At 44.9% G+C, this 21,879-nt stretch overlaps 1 protein-coding gene across 4 annotated transcripts in view; it reads right to left on the bottom strand.

Annotated features, from left to right (window-relative positions):
• Positions 1 to 13,222: 13,222 nt before the first annotated feature.
• Cemip2 (cell migration inducing hyaluronidase 2) overlaps positions 13,223 to 21,879 on the bottom strand; it is an 81,868-nt gene continuing 73,211 nt past the window's right edge. For all 4 annotated transcript variants that reach the window (XM_016003880.3, XM_076561196.1, XM_042261784.2 and 1 more), the window contains 3 exons: positions 18,716 to 18,870; positions 15,657 to 15,760; positions 13,223 to 15,292 (listed from right to left, as the gene is read on the bottom strand). In XM_016003880.3, the coding sequence (XP_015859366.1) occupies positions 15,099 to 15,292; positions 15,657 to 15,760; positions 18,716 to 18,870 (453 nt within the window). In that variant the 3' untranslated portion in view covers positions 13,223 to 15,098. The remainder of the gene's footprint in view (positions 15,293 to 15,656; positions 15,761 to 18,715; positions 18,871 to 21,879) is intronic.

Raw genomic sequence — 21,879 nt, 5'->3', positions numbered from 1 at the left:
CTGTTCTGTCACATCATTCTTTACTCCAATTTTCTTATTGGACAGGAGAGACGGCTCTTCGAGGAAAGCATTTGCTGTTCAAGCATGAAGACCAGAGTTTTGATCCCTGGAGCACATGTTAAACTGGGTGGATTGAAGCCTACAATGTCAGTGTTTCTGGAATGAGATGAGGTGGGGGTGGAGTGGGGGGAAGAGGGAGGTTGCAGGCAGAGATGGCATAATCTTTGGAATCTTGCAGTCCAACTAGCCTGGAGTACACTCTACAATTTCAAACAACAAAAAGACCCTTTCTCAAACAAGGTGAGAAAGAACAATATGGAAACTGTCGTCTGACCTCCACCCCAGCTTGCTCTCTCTGCTCTCTCTCTCTCTCTCTCTCTCTCTCTCTCTCTCTCTCTCTGTTTCTCTCTGTCTCTCTCTCTCTCTCTCTCACACACACACACACACACACAAACACACACACACGGCGGGGGGGGGGGGGGGGGCGGCAGATAGACAGAGAGAATGAAAGTTCCAATGTTATTATCCAATCTCCAATTGGTTAACTTTCCATTTCCCAGTAACCATGTGTCTCATATAAAGAGATAAGGGACCAGCTGGGCAGTGGTGGCGCACACCTTTAATCCCAGCACTCGGGAGGCAGAGCCAGGCGGATCTCTGTGAGTTCGAGGCCAGCCTGGGCTACCAAGTGAGATCCAGGAAAGGCACAAAGCTACACAGAGAAACCCTGTCTCGAAAAACCAAAAAAAAAAAAAAAAAAAAAAAAGAGAGAGAGAGAGAGAGAGATAAGGGACCAATATAAAAGTAAATAATCCTGTGCCATTTCTAAACAGGTCACGACTGTAGCTGGAGAATTTCTCTCCAGCTCCCACCAAGTCCCCCCAGTCCCGGAGCCCACTTATAAAATAAACACACAGACTCTTATTTAAACTGCTTGGCCATTAGCTCAGGCCTATCATTGTCTAGCTCTTACTCTTATATTTAGCCCATTTCTATTAATCTACACTTTGCCATGTGACTCATGGCTTATCAGTACCTTACATCTTCCTTGTCCTGGTGGCGGCTCCAGGCAGTCTCCTCCTTAGTCCTGCCTATTTCTGTCTGGCTACTGGCCAATCAGTGTTTTATTTATTAACATATTTGCCATACAAAACATCCCACAGTACACGACATATGTATTGAAGGAATGACTTAGAAGATGACTACCTGATATGTCCAATAGTTATCCAGAGACTTTGGTTTCAACTATTTTAGATACTACATTTTTAATTGAGATAAAATCAACTCATTCCAAGGAGTTTACAAGAGCTAGAAATTACAGAGCAGTAAAACAACCCCTCTTCTGAAATCATTCATGTTTGTAACCGATCCCCTCCTCATGGATAAACTGCACAGAAGAAACTCCTTGATCCTTCCCAGTCTCATCCTGCTTGTGTGGCATCTCCCCACTGGAATCCTTACCCAGCCTTGTTGCCATGTGTTTCTAATATGGAGCTGCAACAGGGAAAAGTTGTAATTACCAAATCTCTTCCTTTTAGCTTTTGAAATAAGGTGACTTAGAGAAATGCAAGACACTACAAACAAAGAGAACTTCCAGAAGTACGTCGGGGTAAATATGCTTTCTTGTGGCGAAATCCCTGGGCTCAATTTCAAAACGACTGGATGATTCAGAGCCTGTCAGTGGTTTTTGTCTGGTCTGTATTCTTGGACCGTTACCTAAAACAGGAGGAAAATCGGCTATCATCTACAATATGCCTGGTCAACAGAATGGACCCATTTCAAACCCAAGTGCTCACATGCTGTTGTGTTCACATGGTATTGACTGAATTCCTCAGTGGCTCATTCTCCAAGCTGTGTCTCGTCCAGGTTGATAATTCTCCCCACACTTAGATGGCTGCACTTCTGCATTTAGGTCGATATGTGGGAGGGCAAATTGCCTTACAAATCAACCAGATTAGATAATTAAAACTTTCAGGTACACATTACTTTTAGCACTGTAGGTATTGTGGGCAGATATTTAAATGGAATTATTGCCCAAATGAGAAAGCATTTGGGACGTGGAACCCATTTCTGAATTAGTTTAGCAAGGACTAAAAATCCTGAGTGTTGAACAGGGAACTCATAAACAGGATGAAGAGTTACAAAAGAATTCAATTTTGCCAATAACACACACCCACCACTACCACCCACAACCACCCCACAACTCTTGAAACCTTGATCAGAGGGCAAGAGGTGTTGATATGATGTGACCAAGAAGAAATGGAAGGCAGGTTTGTTGCCAACAGCATTCCTACGCAAGTTTGCAATGTAGTTTCAGCTTATTACATAAAGGTTAACTCAAAACCAGTATGCTGAAAGCTAGCGATTTCTCCTCTTGGGTAGGAAGTAAAAACATGGGTGATTGAAAAGCTGAGATGATCAACCACGGATTTTCATTCTGTTCCTTTATGGTAAAGGGGATTGGAAGAGACCAACTGTTAGCTAGACTCGTTGCCCCTCACCAGAATGGCAAGAGCAGAACGCTATACAGCCCAGCTGTAGAATGGGTGCAGCCACACGTTTCCATTGTAGAAGAGTCATTTCCACATTTCATACCTCCGCTCTGTGACATCTGGGTTCCTGAGCTGTGGCTCCCTCAAAACCACCAGCATAAATGCCATCCTCCTGTGGGTATTCAAATCTAAACAAGCACCACCTGCCTCCAGGTGCTGCTGCCCAGATACAAATAGGACAAGGGCAGAGGCTGAGCACAGGACAGCCTCAGGGTGCCCCCCACCATCTTGCAAAACTTGCTTTAAAATTGAGTTCCTAAGTCTTAACTGCTATAAAACACTAAAGAATTTACCAGTATCAGGAACTCTGATATAAATTTTTAAACGCCCCACCAGGTGTTTCAGATTGCCAGCTGTTTGCGAGCCAAAGCCATTCTCATTTAGTGCCTCTCGTGATTACACAAAGTGTTTATAGTCCCACTTGCTAGTTGCGAAGCCAGAGGGTCAGAAATAGGACACTGCTCCCAGTAACACTACTAAATGCCTCCACTGGCATCAGACCGAAGTAGCTTACCAAAACACCTATCATAGCAGTAGCAGATGGCTACCAAGTTTCACTGCCTCCAGCCCTTAACCACTAAGAGCTGTCTTCCTTAAGCTGGCTTCAGGTGTGTGTGTGTGTGTGTGTGTGTGTGTGTGTGTGTGTGTGTGTGTGTGTACATATTTTTTAAAGCACCAACAAGGTTTCTCTTCTAATGGGTCTTCTTTACCGTCAGAACTTACTTCTCTCTCCAATGTTGGGAGTTACTCATGTACCTTACCTTCTGAGATATGTTCTTCTCCTTCAGAAGCCTTCTTGGCCTAGGTGCCTCCCCCAGGAAGTAGGTGCTGATGAGCTAATGGAGAAGAGAAACTGGATGTGCCCACCCAAGGTCCCACCCTTTCCCCAGACAAGGATCAATTTCCTTATCCCCAAGTCCATCCAACCATCTCTTGCCAACTTCCATAAATTTCTTGTATTAAAAGGCATTTGCTTACAACACATTTGTATTTACAGATTTGATACATACAAGATAATTCTCTCTATAGCCAAAGCCAAGACACCTGTGCCTGTTAGTCTGCATTCTAATCATAGCTAACTGCATATTTTTCTTTCAACTCCTTACAAAAACTAAAAAGAATTGTAAAATCCAAAAGATGCCTGAGATTTCTAAGCGGAAATAAACATAGCCAAAGGGATAATTTAAACAGCGAGAATCTCAGACATCATTAATGGGAAACCTGGTCATGGGTTTCGTATAAAAGCTTGCCTCGGTAACTGCCATATATTTTGGTGTGCATCAAATCTGGCTGGCAGTAATCAAAGCAAATTCTGGGAAAGATTAGAAAGGTGAAACCAGCGAGCTGAGACTGTGCAACACTGCATGTGTTTCCACCGTAGGAAGTGTGGGGAAGAAATGAGGGGCTCCCGGGGTCCTATGGGGTTTCCGAACGGCAGCCTTCTTAAGCAGCTCCTGGAGAGCCTCTGATGCAATTTCATGGCCAGCTCCACCTGCTGGGGAGGCCAGTGGGGTGGGGGAAGGGAAGAGCCTGTGCTTTCCAGTGCCTCATGTGACTCTGTTGCAGGTTTTTTTTTTTTTTTTCCCTTCACTACTTTTTAAGTTCTCTAAATGTTACAAGTACCAAGAACAAAACAAGGTGCCTGACCAGTGGTCCCTTCTCCAAGATCAAGGCTCTGCAAACTTTTCTAGGAAAGAGTTTCATAGTAGGAATCTGGGGGCCTTGTGGGCAAAGCCTCCTTCAACATTACCAAGTCACCATAAAATTAGCAGTAGTCAATATCATTTGCATATAATTTTCACATAGTAAAAGGCCTTCCTTTTCAAAACATCCCTAAAACCAAAAACCATTCTTAGCTCAGAACTCACTCCTCCATCAACAATAATGTATTAAATATTTAAAGTGATGAGGAGTTTGAATGTATTCACTCACCATAAAGAATGGTGGTGGCGCACGCCTTTAATCCCAGCACTCGGGAGGCAGAGCCAGGCGGATCTCCGTGAGTTCAAGGCCAGCCTGGGCTACCAAGTGAGCTCCAGGAAAGGCGCAAAGCTACGCAGAGAAACCCTGTCTCGAAAAACCAAAAAAAAAAAAAAAAAAAAAAAAGAATGATGAACCATCAAGTGATAGATATGGTCATTACTCAAAGCAGATCATTAGCTAATGTATACATATCAAAACTTTACAATGTACCTTGCATGTGCAATTATGACATTCAAACCACAAGAAAATAAAAAAGCAAAAATTCACCATTCTTGAATGTAGAGAGAGGACCTACCGGGTTAGTTTGGCAACTCAAATTATGGAACCATGATCATAGCTCCTGACCTTTTCAGGGGGAGGCCTTTAAATGTGTCACTTTTCTTATATAAGACAATCATTTTGTCTATTTAAGGAAAATTTAAAAATAATCTATGAATACACTTCCCAACTTTCATAGTATTTTCAACTAAAACATTTTCATCTTGAGGCTGTCTTGGGGACTCCTCTGGGGAAAAGTTGCTCATTCAGAAAGCAAAGTTCAGTCAGCCGGTCTCCAATTATACCATCTAACAATAAAATGTGTTCCAGTTAGACCCTAAATTAACCTATAAGCCCCACCTGCCCAAGGACCAGGTAACTTTCTGGGATTCTGGGAGTTGTAGTTCTTGGAAAATAAACAACAAAGCCTCACGGGAAAGTACAATGGCCTATGGGTTTTGTCCATATAAGCCCCTCACTGTGCATCTGGGGGACACACAGCTGGAAAGTTTCCAGGTAGTGGTTCTGACCACGTTCCCTCTTGGTCAGTATTTAACATTTTAGTAAAAGCTTGCTTAAATTCAGCCAAAATGGTGGAACTGTTTTTTCTCCAGCGAATTTCAGGATTAACACCGGGACCCGAATGAGTATTTTTAAATCAGCTAGTTTCTTCACACTGAAGCAAAATAAAAGTGAAAAACCTTCTTTTCCCAATGGCTTGAATCATCCACCCCACAAACTGTGAGTAACATCTTGTCTCTTGTAAACAAGGAACCGGATGGGCTCTCAAGGACTTTTTTCATGGTTGAAAAGGCTTGGGGTCTAGATCAGCAGTTAGAGCATTTGACTAGCATGCGTAAGGCACCCCGTATTCAACCCCAGTACTAGAGGGGGGGAAATGAATAAGATATGCTAAGAGGGAAACAGAAGGGAGAGGGAGAGAAGGAGGGGAGAGGAGGGGGGAGGGAAAGGAGTGGGAAGAGAGAGGAGCCAGAGAGAGTGAGCCAAGGGATTAGAGTGAGCCAAGGGATTGGTGGCGAGAGAACACAGACTAGCTCCAGTCCAGAGTGTCTACTCCTGAAAGACCCCCGGCTGAGATCTTCCTCCGGGAGAGACCCCAAACCCAAGGAACACACCGAAACCACAGATCAGATGCAAAAGCAAGAGGGTTTATTTAGACCAGGTACCTGGGGCGAAGTCTCTTGGAGGACTTGCGCGCTTTCCTAGGGCAAGGGGGACTTTTTATGGGATCCCAGGGGCAGAGGCGCGGTTACAGAAGCGAGAAGCATAGTTACAGGGTCCCTATTGGTTGTTTTAAAGAAGGCCAGGGTGAACTTGGGGTCGTATGTGTGTGGCTGATTTGGCCTTGTCCAGGCCAGCTGCTTATTTCTCAAGGCCAGGGGGCCAGCCATAAAATATCCTGATTCGACTCAACTGTCTTTCTCTCAAGGCCGCCGCCCACAGTTATCTCTCTCAAGGCTGGCCATAGCTATCTCTGTCAAGGCCGGGTGGCTGGCTACGGCTGTGAACTCCTGTTTTTCTGATTCCTTTAGAATGGCGTTTCTTAGGCTAAGTTATGGGGGGGGGGCATTTCATTGGCCCAAAGCCCCATGTCCTCATAATGGAGCGGGGGGTCTTTCACTCCCATGAGTAGCAGCCTGAGGTAGGTCATCAGCAAGTCAGAGTAACAATAAAGATCCAATCTGTGACCCTGTTGAAGATCTTCACTCTGGAATCCCTCAGGTTATTAAACGTGGCTAAATAAGAACCCGAAACCTCAACAAGAATTCCAGAGGACTGACTTGTACAAAGTCCTAGACAAAGCTGAGTGCTGGAACTACCAGTATCTCCAGTACTCAGAAGGCTGAGGAGCAAAGAACTCCTTGAGCAAGAGGCTAGCCTGAGCTACATAGACAGAGCCTACTTCTGAACAGTAAATAGAAAGAATTGCAGAGGATAAACTCCAAGTCTGCAGAACAGAGCTAATAAGCATTCTCAGTGGGATCCGAGCACTTGTCTGCCAGAAGAGAATGAGCACTGGGGTTAAGTGCATGCCTTCCTAAGGAATGCTTTTCCACTGGGCTGCTTCAAACATTCCTTCACCCACTAAGGAATGAAAACCCTGTTATCAGGAGCACTCAACCCTTGCCCATCTCCTCCCAGCCCCGCCCTCCTCCACACAAAGTAACCTGCTGAATGGCATAGATATGCGAAGGGTGTGGTGAAGTTGGAAAACCGAGGAGCCCTGAGCCTGTCTCCATCCCATGCTGTGTCAACATCAGCCTGGAGGCAGCTTGGGAGTTATCGCCCATGAGGCCGTGCACCTGCCTTTCATCTTCCCAGACACAGTCTTCACTTTTCAAAATAATCTACGCAGCGCTCGCTCAGGTGGACCCCTCTGTCAAAGACATAAAAACAACCATCCGGTGACATCTGAAAGCCACCGTGTTTCTCCTCAGTCAGCTGATTTGTGCACAGCCTCGTTTCTGGAACCCAGGGAAGGCCCTTGCCTGATAGAAAATGCCCACCAAGTTGTAAACCACCCCCGAATACAATTTCTCTGCACAAAAAGAACACAGTGAAACCGCGGCAGCAGTTTGTATGACTAATAAGCAAAGACTATTGCTGCAGACTGAAAAGTATTTTTTAAAAAAGCCCTTCAAATCCATGCCCCACCTGATACAGTTCCACTCAGATAGGACTAGCCAGTCGGGATCCTCAAGGCCCTGGCTGTTGGAAAGACACCCATGGGTAGGCTGGCGGGCCTCGTTATGATAAACAAATATGTGGTAGAGAAATGAGAAAGAGAAGCCAAATGGTTCATGCACTGTGGAAAGTGTTAGTTATTTAGCTGCGTTGTGTTCTTACCCTGCAAGGAAACGTCACGAAACACGACAGAATCCGCTTATAAGAGTTTATTAGAAATACAGGGATAGAGAGTGCGCAGGCCTGTGGGAGAGACATGTGCGTGGAGAAGAGGAAGAGGAGAGAAGAGAGAACTGGGAATATGGCGCTCCGCTTTAAAAACCGGCTGGGGGCGTGGCCAGGACATGTCACTACTCCACGCATGTGCATAGATCACACGGTCATGTAGCCCGCTTACGTAGCCATGTAACGTCACGGATTCTGGTCACGCGAGATGCCTTGGCCAGAACTTGCTAGGCGGAGATGTACGGGTCCGCCGGGTATCCTGGCTACGAGAGACGCTTTGACCCGGAAATGGCTAGGCGGAAGTGTCCGCCTGGTAAATGGGACCGAGGGGGGCGTGTTGTAAACCCTTCAGAAAGACTCAGAAAGGAAGAAATGAGGGCAGTGAGGAGTGGACAGATATTGGAGGTCTGCTTGCCACTCCGGTCATGTTGATGTCTGGGCCAGGCTATTGCCAAGGCCATGTATGGGTCCCTGGTCCTACAGTAGCCAGAGTCTGTGTTGATGTCCATGACTCCTGTTGCCATCGAGTGTCATCCTGATTCCAGGGGCCATGTTTGGGTTTAGGGACCACACTGCTGCATGCCAATCTGGGCAGCCTTTACTTCCCTCTGGGGCCATGGTGACAACCAGACCCAGGCTGCTGTGGAGGGCCATGTCTGGGTCTGCGGCTCTATGGGAGCCAGGACCCAGGGTATGGATTGACATACATGGCTCCTGCCGCCACTGAGGGCCATGAGGAGGCCCAGGGTCAGGTCAGCCACCTGAGTCCAGTTTGGTGTCTAGGGGACAAGATGCATGCAGATTTGAGTGGCCTGTGCTGTTTCTCAATGTCATGATGTCCAGGTCTGTGGTGAGTCACACGAATATATTATAGAGATTCAGCTGTGTGTTAAAGCTATACTTTGACTGGCCAAGGGTCTGTCAAAAGGCAAGCCATTTATTATGAATATTTGGTGCTATCCAGCTTTTAATATTTCAGTTGTCTTCTGCTATGAAATTCTTGTGTGTCCAAATATTCCCAGACCAATTGGCAAACAGTTCAGCTCCTCCGACCTCAGACCAGCTGAACTTCTAGGTAACTAACTCCCTGGCTGAGCCTGGCAGACAAGCTGGCTAGAGACGCATAGCTTTGTTTCTTGTGCTAATGAAGCTCAGACCATGCCCTTACTTTGAGGCCTAGTGGCTCTCCAGAGCAATTGACTGAGAACAAAAGAGGTTTTTACATATCAAAGTGGTGGGGAGGATGGAGCAACATTCCCGAGGAGGCAGGGAATGAGAATGCCTGGCTAGGGGAAGAAGGAACAGGTGTTTTCTGTAGAGACAGACTGAACAGCATGACCAGGGAGAAGGGAAGAACACAGAGGTTTTGTGGATGGTAAGGCAGAACTCTTGTAGAGTTCATCAGAGCCAGGAGTAGAGAGCAAATAGAGATGGAGGGCAAAGAAACAGAGGAGGAAGATGAGGCTGGAAGCATAAGAGCTTAGTTGTTAGCAGGACTATGAGAGGACAGTAAAAGAGGGGACAAAAAGGAAATGAGTGTCAGGACGGAACTGAAGCTATGAAGACAGGATTTCCTCCCAGAGAAATAAAGTAGATGGACAAAGAGCTTGGTGTATCTAGATTTATTCCTGCCCTGAATGTCTGACGGAGCTGTAGCTGTGTAGATAGAATTTTGTCTTTAGAGGAACAAAGTTAACAGACATAAGAGTGTGTACGTAGACTTTTCCCCTCCGATATCCCACAATGGACATAGCAGTTTCCCCAGACTCTGGGTGATCTATACAGGTCGGAACAGCAGTTGAAGGCCATGTCAGGGTCTGTGGCCCTACTGCAGCCAGGGTCTGTGCTGATGATGTCTGAGGCTCTTGTTACCAGGAATGCTGTGCAGACACCCAAGATCGAGGGCCACATTGGCGTCTGAGGGATGCTGTGGGATGGTCTGTATGTCAAATCTGTTGCTCTGATTGGTCAATAAATAAAACACTCATTGGCCAGTGGCCAGGCAGGAGGAAGTATAGGCAGGACAAGGAGGAGAAGAATTCTGGGAAGTGGAAGGCTGAGTCAGAGAAACTGCCAGCCGCCACCATGACAAGCCGCGTGTTTAGACACCGGTAAGCCACAAGCCACGTGGCAAGGTATAGATTTATGGAAATGGATAAATTTAAGCTATAAGAACAGTCAGCAAGAAGCCTGCCACGGCCATACAGTTTGTAAGCAATATAAATCTCTGTGTTTACTTGGTTGAGTCTGAGCAGCTGTGGGACTGGCGGGTGACAGATTTGTCCTGACTGTGAGCCAGGCTGGAAAACTCTAGCTACAGAGAGACATGTTGCTGCTGGGGCCTATGCTGACCTGAGTGGCCTGCACTGCCTAGGGGCAGTGATGACATCCAGACCCAGCTGCTGCCCAGGTACATGTCTGGGTACTGAGGCTGGGGTCTGTGATGAAGTCTGAGTCCCATATTGCCACAAAAGATCACACAGAAGCCAAGGGTTGGGGCTGCAACCTGAGGACTTGATGGTGTTCCGAAGACATGTGGTCACCAGAGCCATCCCTAACTGAGTGGCCGTTGCTTCCGCCCAAGGCCGGGATGTTGTCTGAGCCCAAGTTGCTACTTAGGGCCATGTCTGGGTCCGTGGTCCAGCTGCAGCTGGGGTCTATGTTGATGTCTGTGGCCCGTGTCACCTCAGGAGGCCCAGAAACCATGTGAGATGAAATCAGAGGGCCATGCTGAACTGTCCCATCCTTCGCTGGCTCAGGGAAAACTGGCCTTGCCTCTAGCTGGGCACTACAGTAGGAGTGCTAGCCCCTGCACTCAGGAGAGATGGCTCTACCCCTCACCACAAGCAAGGGTGAAAGGCCTCTGAGGGCATGGAGGTAGGGGAGCTGAATCCACCCCCTCGCCTGAGGTGGGTAGCACCAGTGACTTAGACTGACCAGCTCAGCTACCACCCAGGCCCACATGGCCCACCCTAGCATCTACCCCATCTAGGACCTGCTGGAACTCATAAAGGGACTGGTCCTGTGGAACAATACCTGAAGAATCTCCAAGACTCAGGGTGATACCAGGATATCCCAGAGGAGTTCCGGTGAAGATGGTGTACCAGAAACCAGAGGCCCCGGACCAGACTCATTGCAAGGAACATTTGCTAGTAAAGTTGACAGGATAAAAGGGTACACTGACCCCACATCTGACAGAGGATTGATCTCCACAGTATATAAAGAACTCAAGAAACTAGACATCAAAATACTGAACAGTCCAATTAAAAAAAATGGGCTAAAGAGCTAAACAGAGAATTCACAAAACAAGAACTACAAATGGCTGAAAGACATTTAAAGAAATGCTCAACATCCTTAATCATCAGAGAAATGCAAATCAAAACGACTCTGAGATACCACCTTACACCTGTCAGAATGGCTACAATCAAAAACACCAATGACAGTCAATGTTGGAGAGGATGTGGAGCAAAGGGAACACTCCTCCACTGTTGGTGGGAATGTAAACTTGTACAACCACTGTGGAAGTCAGTATGGCAGTTTCTCAGAAAATTAGGAATTGAACTACCTCAAGACCCAGCCATCCCACTCTTGGGCATATACCCAAGGAATGCTGATTCATACCATAAAGATACATGCTCAGCTATGTTCATAGCAGCACTATTTGTAATAGCCAGAACCTGGAAACAACCCAGATGACCGTCAACGGAAGAATGGATGAAAAAAATGTGGTACATATACACAATGGAGTACTACTCAGCAGAGAAAAACAATGAAAGCATGAAATTTGCAGGGAAATGGATGGAACTAGAAAAAATCATCCTGAGTGAGGTAACCCAAACCCAGAAAGACAGTCATGGTATGTACTCACTCATAAGTGGATTCTAGATATAAAATAAAGAACAACCAGACCACAACCCATAGAACCATGGAGGCTATATATATAGCATGGAGGTCCCTAGGACGACTGTGGCTTATAATAAATTTCGGTTTTACTCAATTATTGAAAAAAAATAGCCAAATGAATGGAAACACATGAACTATGAACCAAAGGCTGAGGGGCCCCCAGCTGGATCAGGCCCTCTGAATAGGTGAGACAGTTGATTGGCTTGATCTGTTTGGGAGGCAACTAGGCAGTGGGACCAAGTCCTGTGCTCATTGCATGAGTTGGCTGTTTGAAACCTGGAGCTTATGCAGGGACGCTTGGCTCAGGCTGGAAGGAAGGGACTGGACCTGCCTGGACTGAGTCTACCAGGTTGATGGCAGTCCTCAGGGGAGGATTTGCCCTGGAGGTGGGGGGAATGGGGGGTAGGCTGGGGGTAAGGGGAAGGGGTGGGAGGGGGCAGAATAGGGGAACCCGTGGCTGATATGTAGAACTGAATGGTATTGTAAAATAAAATAAATTAAAAAAAAAAAAAAAAAAGGGTACACTGTGTGACACACCACAGCCCCTTATGCCACCACGACAAATGAAGAGGTGTTGGCAAAGCAGGAAAGAAGGGGAAGCAAAGAGAGTTTTGTTGTTCTTGTTCTGGTTTAGGTTTTTGCGTGTTTGTTTGCTTTGTTTTGTTTTCTTTTGGGGTGAGGGGAGGATATGGGGGGACCAGGAGGTTAGTGGAATTGGGGTATATGATGTGAAACTCCCAAAGAATCAATAAAAAAAAACAAAAAACAAAACAAAAAAAAAACTTTCAAACTGGGCAGTGGTGGCACACGCCTTTTAACCCAGCACCTGGGAGGCAGAGGCAGTTAGATCTGTGAGTTTGAGGCCAGCCTGGCCTACAGGGCGAGTTCCAGGACAGCCAGGGCTGTTACAGAGAAAGCCTGTCTTGAGGGGGGAAAAGCCTTTCAAAAAGTAACAACAGTAAAATACTGTTTTACTTGGAATCCTGTGAGTGACATAGGGATCTCAAAATAACATAGAGATACATGCAATTGTTTAGATGTGTATTTGGTGTGACGGTGTCAGGTCGCCTGGAACTAGAGTTACAGACAGTTGTGAGCGGCCATGTGGGTGCTGGGAATTGAACCCAGGTCCTCTGGAAGAGCAGCCAGTGCTCTTAACTGCTGAACCATCTCTCCAGCCCCATGCAATTGTTTCTTAATTACAACAGTTTTGCAGATGGAAGCTGAACAGTGAGGTTGTAAGTAGTGTTTCCAACATGGCTGCATGTTAGACTGACCAGGGAGCTTAAACATAAATAAATAAATAAAAACACCTTACATGCCCCAGCTACACCTAAAATCAATTAACTCATTAACTCCCATCTGGGAGTAAGACAGTGGGGTCCAGGCCTATGTATTTTCTAAGGCTCTCCAGGTGATTTCAACACACAGCCAAGTCTGGGCTCCTCTTCATGGCAAAACTTGTTCCCTGACCTTTTAACTCAGTCTTGCAAATCTGTGTAGATGGTCGTCCTTTATTTCTCCCAAAAACTTCTTGAAAGCTGGAATCTGAGATCTGAACAACTGCAGAGATTCACAAACACACATACACAAAATACATGCACACATTTTTATTTACTTAACTTAGGCCCTAATTATTAGTACATAAATCAGAAAAACTGAGTGCCTTGAAACTTGCATACCCTCTCCAAATATTTTTTTAAAAACCTGAACTCTAAAAAAGCACACATCAAATATATTTAAGTCATAATATACACACACACATACATCCCCACACACAATTCAATCACCTTCAGGAACCATTACCCAGTAATATATTTAATAGGTAAGATCTTACTGTACAAAAAAAAAAAGAAGGAAAAAAAACCCCACATCTGAAAAACCCCAAACAAACAAATAACCAGACTTTGATTAAGACACGTGCCCTTCCTGTGAGCACTTACAGTCGGCATGGTTTGTCACAGCACTTTGAGGTAGCATGTTCTGTAAAGAAACACAAGTTACAGAGACACAGGGTACAGCATCAGCCTCGGCCCTTCACACGGGAAGATGGGCTTGTCTGTATTCATTGCTAATGTCAGCCTGGACATGCCTTGGCTAGTCATCTGCCCACCTGCATGCCTGCCGCCCAGCAGCATTCTGATGCATTTTCCTCCTCGTCTGCAAGGCCAGCCTCCTTTGCCACGTGTCCCCACAGGCTGGAGAAAAGCCCAGTAGGAGGGGACCAGGCATCATGGTATCCTTCTTGTGTTTGACAACTACATTCACTAAGAGAGACTCTTCTTTTTAAGGCTACAAAGAGGTTCATATTGTCTCCATGATTCTGACCTAAAAAGGTGCCTTCTTCTTCCCCTTGGATACAATATTTATGGAGAAGCAGTAAGCTCTCTGGGATTTTTTGGAAGGATGATGAGCAGAGACAATTTTAAAAATATCCACACACCAAAACAATAAAACACCAGTACAAGATCAAAACCAAGGACAGGTTTCTTTTTGCAAGCTAATTTTTTTTGGGGAGGAGGGGAGGTTGGTTTTTTTGTTTTAGACAGGGTTTCTCTGCATAGCCCTGGCTGTCCTGGAACTCTATGTAGACCAGGCTGGCCTTGAAGTCAAGAGATCTGCCTGCCTCTGGGAATTGGAGTGAAGGCATGCATCACCATGCCCAGCTCCCTTTTGCAAGTTAAAATGACGGAAGTTTATAGTTTGGGAATTGGCTTGCTTCTGTTAAAGCAAAGTCAGTTCAGCTCTGCATTTTAAATACAAATACACAGTTAAGACAAGATAAGGATTAAAGCTGCAGAAGGTCCACCAACTTCAGATCTGGGTGCAAGTCATGGGGTTTGTTTTTTGTTTTTGTTTTTTTTGCTCAATGGTTATAGATCAAAAAGATTTCAAAAGCCCTTTTGTCCCAACATGGTTCCCTCTTTGAAAGGTGAACCCTCAAAAGTAATCAATATACAAGTCAATAAAAAGAGTACATGTCCAGGCAAGAAGGGCATGTGCTGGGCCTGAGTTGCCACTGAAAACGGATCTGGCATCAGATAAAAACCCTCACAGGCTGTCCGGAAAGGAGCCCCAGGCATCCCTCAACAGGTCAGCCACTGGTGTCGACTGCACAACAAGCAGAGACTTCAAGTATCAAGGTGCTACAGCAGCCGTGGAAGCTCTCCCCGCACCCCGCTACACAGAGAGGAAAGCCCTGCGGATTGGCTTATCGATGCGAAGAAGGACGAGAGAACTGCTCTCCAAACTCAGCAGCCTCAGGAAGACAAAGGGTTCTGAACGTCGGCGCAATGCCAAGGTGCACGAGCTGGCACGCGAGCGACCGCTTTGAGTTCTTTCTCTCTCCCTTTTGTATCAAACAGGAAAATGGTTCCGTTGGGTTAACAGTGTCATCTTAAAATGCCATAAATTAAATAAGTTAGTTCACATTTTTTTTTTCTTTCCCAGCACTTAAATTACAGTCAGTCTCTAGCGCACTTTCGAAGCCTGCTGTAACAGCTCGAGGTCTCTTCTGTGGACACTGGTCCTGGAGCACCCATAGTCTTCCATCTGCAAAGGGAGGTACTGCTCAAGCACCCCGAGGCCCTGCTCAGCAGGACTGGTGAACAGCTTAGTCCATGATGGTTTAAAGTTTCCGCTGAATCCCAAAAATACAACATTGCCTATAAAAAGAAAGAGAGAAAAGTTGAAGTGTATAGCTACCAGTTCCAGCAAGATAATGAGGGGGGTGAGTCAGAGCTGAGCAAAACAAAGACACACACACACACACACACACACACACACACACACACACGTATTGATAAAACACCTGCGCTTCCTTACATCAGCAACAAATTCTTGCCACCCAAATGACAGACCATATCCCAACACACCTCCTCTGACACAGTCCTTTATAAAGAAATCATTTCAAAGATGCTCACTCTGGGGAGAGCTCATGAAAGCAGGCTAGCAGGTAAAGAGCACCATAAAAGTATTTTCACTGCCACATGCATCATACGAACATCACAGGATACTGCAAATACAAACCTTTGCTATAAAGATGTGCTGGTTTGACCAATCCCAGAAGTACTAACGAATCAGAGATATTCATCTGCTTTATTTCTCCTCTTGTGCTCAACAGAACGATTGACCTGTGGGTCAAAGTCAGAAAATCAGAACCGATGGCAGCCATTCAGCATGGATTTACTGAGACTCCGTCTGGACTGAGAGCAGTAGAGGAGTATTAGATAAAGGCAAATTTAGAAAGGAAAACAGTCCAGACGCTTTTCATCCCCGATGACACAAGTCCCAACTCCCTGCGGCAAAGGGAACTAACCTCTCATGTTCTTAGGAGGGGATAGTAAGTAATACAGGGAAACCGGAAGGTGTGTCTTTCCAGGATTGGTCGATTCAGAGAGGGTGACTTGGGTTTCTCTCAGGTGCTCTATTACTCTGTGTGTCATTACCTCTTTATTACGAATGGGTAAACAGACTTAAAACGGAAAGATAAGAGTTGGAGTGCAGATCATTGGTGCAGTGTTGGTCTGGCATGGGGAGGCCCTAGCGTTACTCCCCAGTGCTACAAAGAACAGCAAGAAACAAATACAAACCCAAGCTGTTCTCAATGGTTTGAAAGAGTGTTTTTAATTTGTTGGTTTGTTTTGACTGCCATCTTTAGGGCTGCTGAGGTGGCTCAGCAGCCGAGAGCAGTTGCTGTTCCACCAGAGACTCGGGTATGATTCCCAGCACCTACATGAACGCTCACAACCACCCGCAACTCCGGTTCTAACAGATCTGGTGCCCTCTTCTGGTCTCTGCAAGCACCAGGCACACACATACACATAAAATAGTAAACATTAAAAAAAATTGTCATCTTCAACAGTACTCGGAGCTGTTTGTGGATTCCTGCTTTTCCTCCTGGTATAGTTGCTATGGCTTCGTAGTTTATTTTGTATCTGACCAACAAGCTCTGTGAATTTCTTAATAAATAAATAAATAAATAGATAAATAAATAAAGCTTACCACCCTTCAAAGTGGGCTACAATACCAGCTGCCAAGCACAACAGGAAAGTGAGCTGTTTGCTCCCACGTACAGAAAGTATGCTACTTATATAATTTAATTTAGTTAGGGGTGTCTTGTAATATTAATTTCCATTCAGAAAAAGAATCCCTCCTTTAAACTCTGACTGTACCTCCTTTAGCAATGCAGATATTTTCTTAATTTGGGCTTCAACAAGTGCTTAAGACTGAACTAGGGTGTAGGTTCTTGGTTGTATTCTTCCTAAAGCAGTGATGATTGGATTCAGCATTAGTGCAGAGGACTGGCCACAGAAGCCCTGCACATCTGAACGTCAACAGGATGGAATTACCAAGCCCGTCTGGAGAGATCCTTACCACACATGCACGCACGCACGCACGCACGCACGCACGCACGCACGCACGCACGCACGCAGTCCACCAACAAGCTCTCAAAAAGTCACTGTCGGTTGCACTATAACTTCATTCTGAAGCCCTGGCTAGCTGGATCTTGCTAAGTAGACCAGGTTGACATCAACCTTATGGTGATCTTCCCGTCTCTGCTTCTAGAATGCAAGATTACCACTACTCCTGGCCCTTGCCCTATAACCTCTCGACGCTGTATTAAAATGTAACATACACACGTAGCAATCCTAGGGTCCAATGGGTAAGCTTCTGCAAACTAAACACAGTAATATAACCAACAGCCAGCTGGAGAAATAGCTCAGCCTGAAAGTCTCTCCTTAGGTGGTAGTTTTTAAGTCTTGTATAGGGTACTTGCAAATCTATGTTTTTTATTTGGTGAGACTTATGTCCTGGGTTGTTTGAGGAAAAGTAAGTATATGGGTTTTTAAACACTGAGAAACGTCTTGAAATCCTGAAACCTCAGAAAAGAATCCTCTAAAATTATCCTGAACAATCAGATAGCTCTATAGCTGATCCTCTTATCCACAGGTTCTGCATACATTATTTCAATAAGACATTCATCAAAGTTACTTGGGAAAAAGCACCACCCAGATGGCAGTGGGTACAGGTACTTGCTGTGTAAACCTGATAACCTGAGTTCGATTCCCAGAACCCACATGGTGGAAAGATAAAAAACTGCAAGACATTCTCTGATCTCTGTATGTGCACCTTAGCATGCGTGGGCACCTTGGCATGTGTGGGCCTACATTCCTGTCATATACAAAGGAAACATAATGAAGAGTTGGGGGGGCAAACCCACATGTGTACTGGATGCAAATACACTTCTTCCCTATCACTGTTCCCTAACCAATACAACAGAACAAGTATTTACAGGGGGTTTACATGGGTCCTGCCATTATTCAGAGGATTTAAAGTGTACAGAAGGCCTATGAAGGTCATATGCAAATACTACACCATCTTAAATAAGAGAACAGGCATCGGAAGATTTTGGTATTTGCAGCGGGAACTAAAACCAAACTTCTCTACCTACTGAGGGAAGACTACCTTCTCCACACACACCACCCCCCACCCCCCAAACAGCATGAACATATGCACACAAATGTTACGCCAAAATAGTCTAAAGACTTTATGGGACTTATTGGGAGCCAGTTCTGCAGGCTCCCACAACATATACCATCAGATCAATGGAAATGACTGGAAAGCCAGGCTAGCCTCACTCCACAGGAAACTTACACTCTTTCTGTAAATGGCTGCACTTAAAATCTACCACAGAGCAGTGAAGATATTAGATTCATCTCCTTGTCCTCACACACAGTCTGGTCAATCCAGAAAAAAAAAATTCTCTAGTGCCTCTTTTTTTCAGAGATGAACAACAACAACAAAAGCCGGACCCTGCTCTTAAAAGAGAGCTGGGACCCACAACCTCTTAAAAATTAAGTTACTCTTTTCCAGATACCCCGTGACCTGGGCAACAACTTCCTGAATCCCAGTCACTGTACAAAGCCATGTGAGAGTCCATCAATGGGACCAATGGCCACTGAAGAAAAAAATACCTCACAGAGCCTGAAATGCTCATGGAGTGAACAGAGCTCAGAAGTAGGCATCATAATGAGGAGTCACATCCTAAGACAACTTTTCTCTGGTGCAGGGCAAGCTTGACCTACCTTGGAGGGATGCTAGCCTTTAAATACTCTTCCATGTGGCTGACATCTGCAGGAAGGAACATCTTCTTTTCTGTCAACCGGAAGGGAACACTGCAGGCATCCACAACAAGGAGGAGAACACCCGCACTCCTGAAGGTAAAATCTGTGCCATTGACCTGAGAATGCAAAAATATCTCATGCTGTCATCTCATTTCAGAAAATCCCTAGGATGCTTAAATTTTCTCTAGCTCCTTCTAAGCCCAGGATTCAAAATACATTATGTTTGGTCTACTGTTTCCCTGAAATGTCTAAAATTCTACCCATGTTCCTCCAGATTTTAGCTTCTTCAACTGTAGGTCATAATCTCCATGTAGAGTCCCACGATTGGAAGGTTTCTGGATGCACAAAAACCAAAAATCCATTACAATATAAAACACTAAATGTATCTGGGCTATTTCTATCTGTGCTCATTCACGTAGCATCCTGTGTTCTGAACACACAACATGTATGCTTTACATGTTTATTTTACACTGTGTGTGCTCTCACCTACATAGACCCAGCAAATGTTGTTTCAAACACCTCAGTTGAGTCAAGGATACTGCATCTCACCACCTGCAGTTCGTAAAATGCACGAAGTTTTCTGCTCAGGTAGAAAAAATAAACAAAAGTCTTCAATATTTCCTGCCACCATTCCTGTGTATAAGCATCAACTTGCTATATCTTTGGATTGGACTGTGTTAGAATGTTTGATTTTAAAACTTTGTTTGAGGTGCTGACTTGTGTCTCATTAAAAAATTTTTTTCAAATCATCAAATAAAATTTGGCCTGGGATTAGGACAGAATTCCCAACAATCTCGAAAATGTCCCTAAAGATCCTTTTGCCATTTTGTACTATGTATTTATGTGAGGTGGCATTCTCAGCATTGATGACTATAACATCAAAATATGGATAAACTCCAAAAAACATTGAAGATGTTCTATATCTAAAAGTATCAGAAATGCAGCCAAAATTTCATTCTTTTTGTGAAAATGAACAAATCCACCCACCTCACTATTCAAATTCACTTTAATCTTTGACAATAGTAAGATTATGTGCAGATCAAAGAATTGTTTTGAAATACATTTCTTTTAGTGTTATATGCCCAAGTTTTTACAAAAATTCCTCTGCAAAAAGAAGGCTAAGAATGGGAAAAGGTTAGGATGTCCTGCTAGAGTCTGCCCTGGGGAATCATTGCTGCCCTGGGGAATCGTTGCTGGCCACATGACATACTCTAAGCAAGATGGGGCAGGCCCCATTCAGCCTCACAGGTGACTCTGAAATGTTCCGACCTCAGCCATAAGTACTTGTGATGTCACTGAGGTGAGGGGTCTGGAAGTCAGAGCTCAGATGCTGGTGCCCAGGACACAAGCCTTCAACATCTAGGTCTGGAATACCAAAGCTGCTGAGTACCTCCTTTCTCCTCCAAATACAGCTCTCCTCCTCTGACATCAAAATAGCAAAGTAGGACTTTTACGAACACTTAAGCTGTGAGGTATTGAAGCAAAATAGAATGAGGGGATGGCGGAAACATGGGAAGAGAAAGGAGCCCTCATCCTGGAACCTGGCTGAGTCAAGACACTGCAAGACAACTGATGAATCAAAATTGCCCACTAAGATAGAACATGTCTTCCTAAAGATATCTTAAAGAAGTGAAGTCATGCAGCATCAGAATGTGTGTGACTGTGAGTTGTACCATGTTAGCATCCCACCAACCCTAAACCCCCAAAACATCTCACAAAACTCCCTTACAGGTTCATTTACAGAAAGAATAAGAATGCCAACTTGTATGTTTCCTTCCATTTTTATGTTTAATCTTTGAACACTGCTGCAGATGAATTTTCTTGAACAATATAAGTTAGAAAGCCACAGAACTGAAAAAAATTAAGCCCAGAGCTCCTCAGAAGCCTACACGTCTTGGAGTGTGAGCCTCCTTTTCAGTTTGTTTGTGCACTCCACTGCGCACCCACCCTCACTCTCCTGCCTACCTGTGCTCAGCTTACATTTAAGGCATAGATTCTCCCCTGCTTCTGAGGTAGTTGGAATGAGAATGGCCTCGGATGCTTGGTCTCCGTTTGGCAGAATTCTTTGGTGAGGATTAGGAGACAGGGTCTTGTTGAAGGACGTTTGTCACTGGGGGTTGGGCTTGAGGTTTTAAACGCCCATGCCATTCATTACCAGTTAGCTCGCTCTCTCGTTCTCTCTCTCTCTCTCTCTCTCCCTCCCTCCCTCCCTCCCTCCCTCCCTCCCTCCCTCCCTCTGCCTTTTGGCTACTACTGTCTTACAATGTGAGCTCTCAGCTACCTCTCCAGTGCCATGCCTACCTACCTGCTGTCATGTTCTGGGCCATGGTAGTCATATGGTCATGGACTCACCCTCTGAAACTGTTAAGTCCAATAAACTCTTCGATAAGTTGCTTTGGTCATGGTCTCTTCACAGTCACAAAAACTAACTCAAACACTCTACTTAATAAATTCATTAATTTTGGATTCTTGTCCTGCAATTATTTTCTGTGGCACTCAAGGATCCAGATCTGCTGAGAGACGGTCCCTGAGGCCTCCGGTGGCAATACTGACCTTCATCTCCCTACTGTTGACAGTGTCACGACACTTTCACAAAAACCTTCCCTACATCACGCTCTATGATCTTGTCAAGAAAGAGAAATGCCAAGCAGGACATGAAGGCACATGCCTGTAATCTCAACACTCAGGATGCTGAGGGAGAGGATCATGAGTGCCCAGCCTGGGCTACTTATAAAAATCTTAGGAGAGAGAGAGAGAGAGAGAGAGAGAGAGAGAGAATATGAAATAAAATCTATAATAACAAGAGGAAAGACAGGATTCTGGAATTATAAAATATTAATTTCTCAATGAAAAAATAAAAAACAAAACAAAACAAAAAGCTCCATACTAAGCAGCCATTGCCTCTGTCTGTTAGAGTAAATCACACTAAACTGACAGTTAACAAGAGCTCAGCAGGTTCTCTGTGCTACGCCTGGCCTTCCTGAAAAATTATTGCTAACTCATGACTTAGCTCCTGAGAACTCAAAACTATTTGTTTAGCTATGTTTAAGTCGCTCTAATTCAGGAAATAGTTCTGCAAATTCCTGATGTAATCTTTCCTCTTTTAATTACATTTTATTTATGTG

Source organism: Peromyscus maniculatus, chromosome 1, assembly GCF_049852395.1.
Source record: "Peromyscus maniculatus bairdii isolate BWxNUB_F1_BW_parent chromosome 1, HU_Pman_BW_mat_3.1, whole genome shotgun sequence".
In the NCBI taxonomy this organism is placed as follows: Eukaryota; Metazoa; Chordata; class Mammalia; order Rodentia; family Cricetidae; genus Peromyscus; species Peromyscus maniculatus.
The sequence above is the reverse complement of the archived record's forward strand: the minus strand, read 5'-3'. Positions and strand labels throughout refer to the sequence as shown.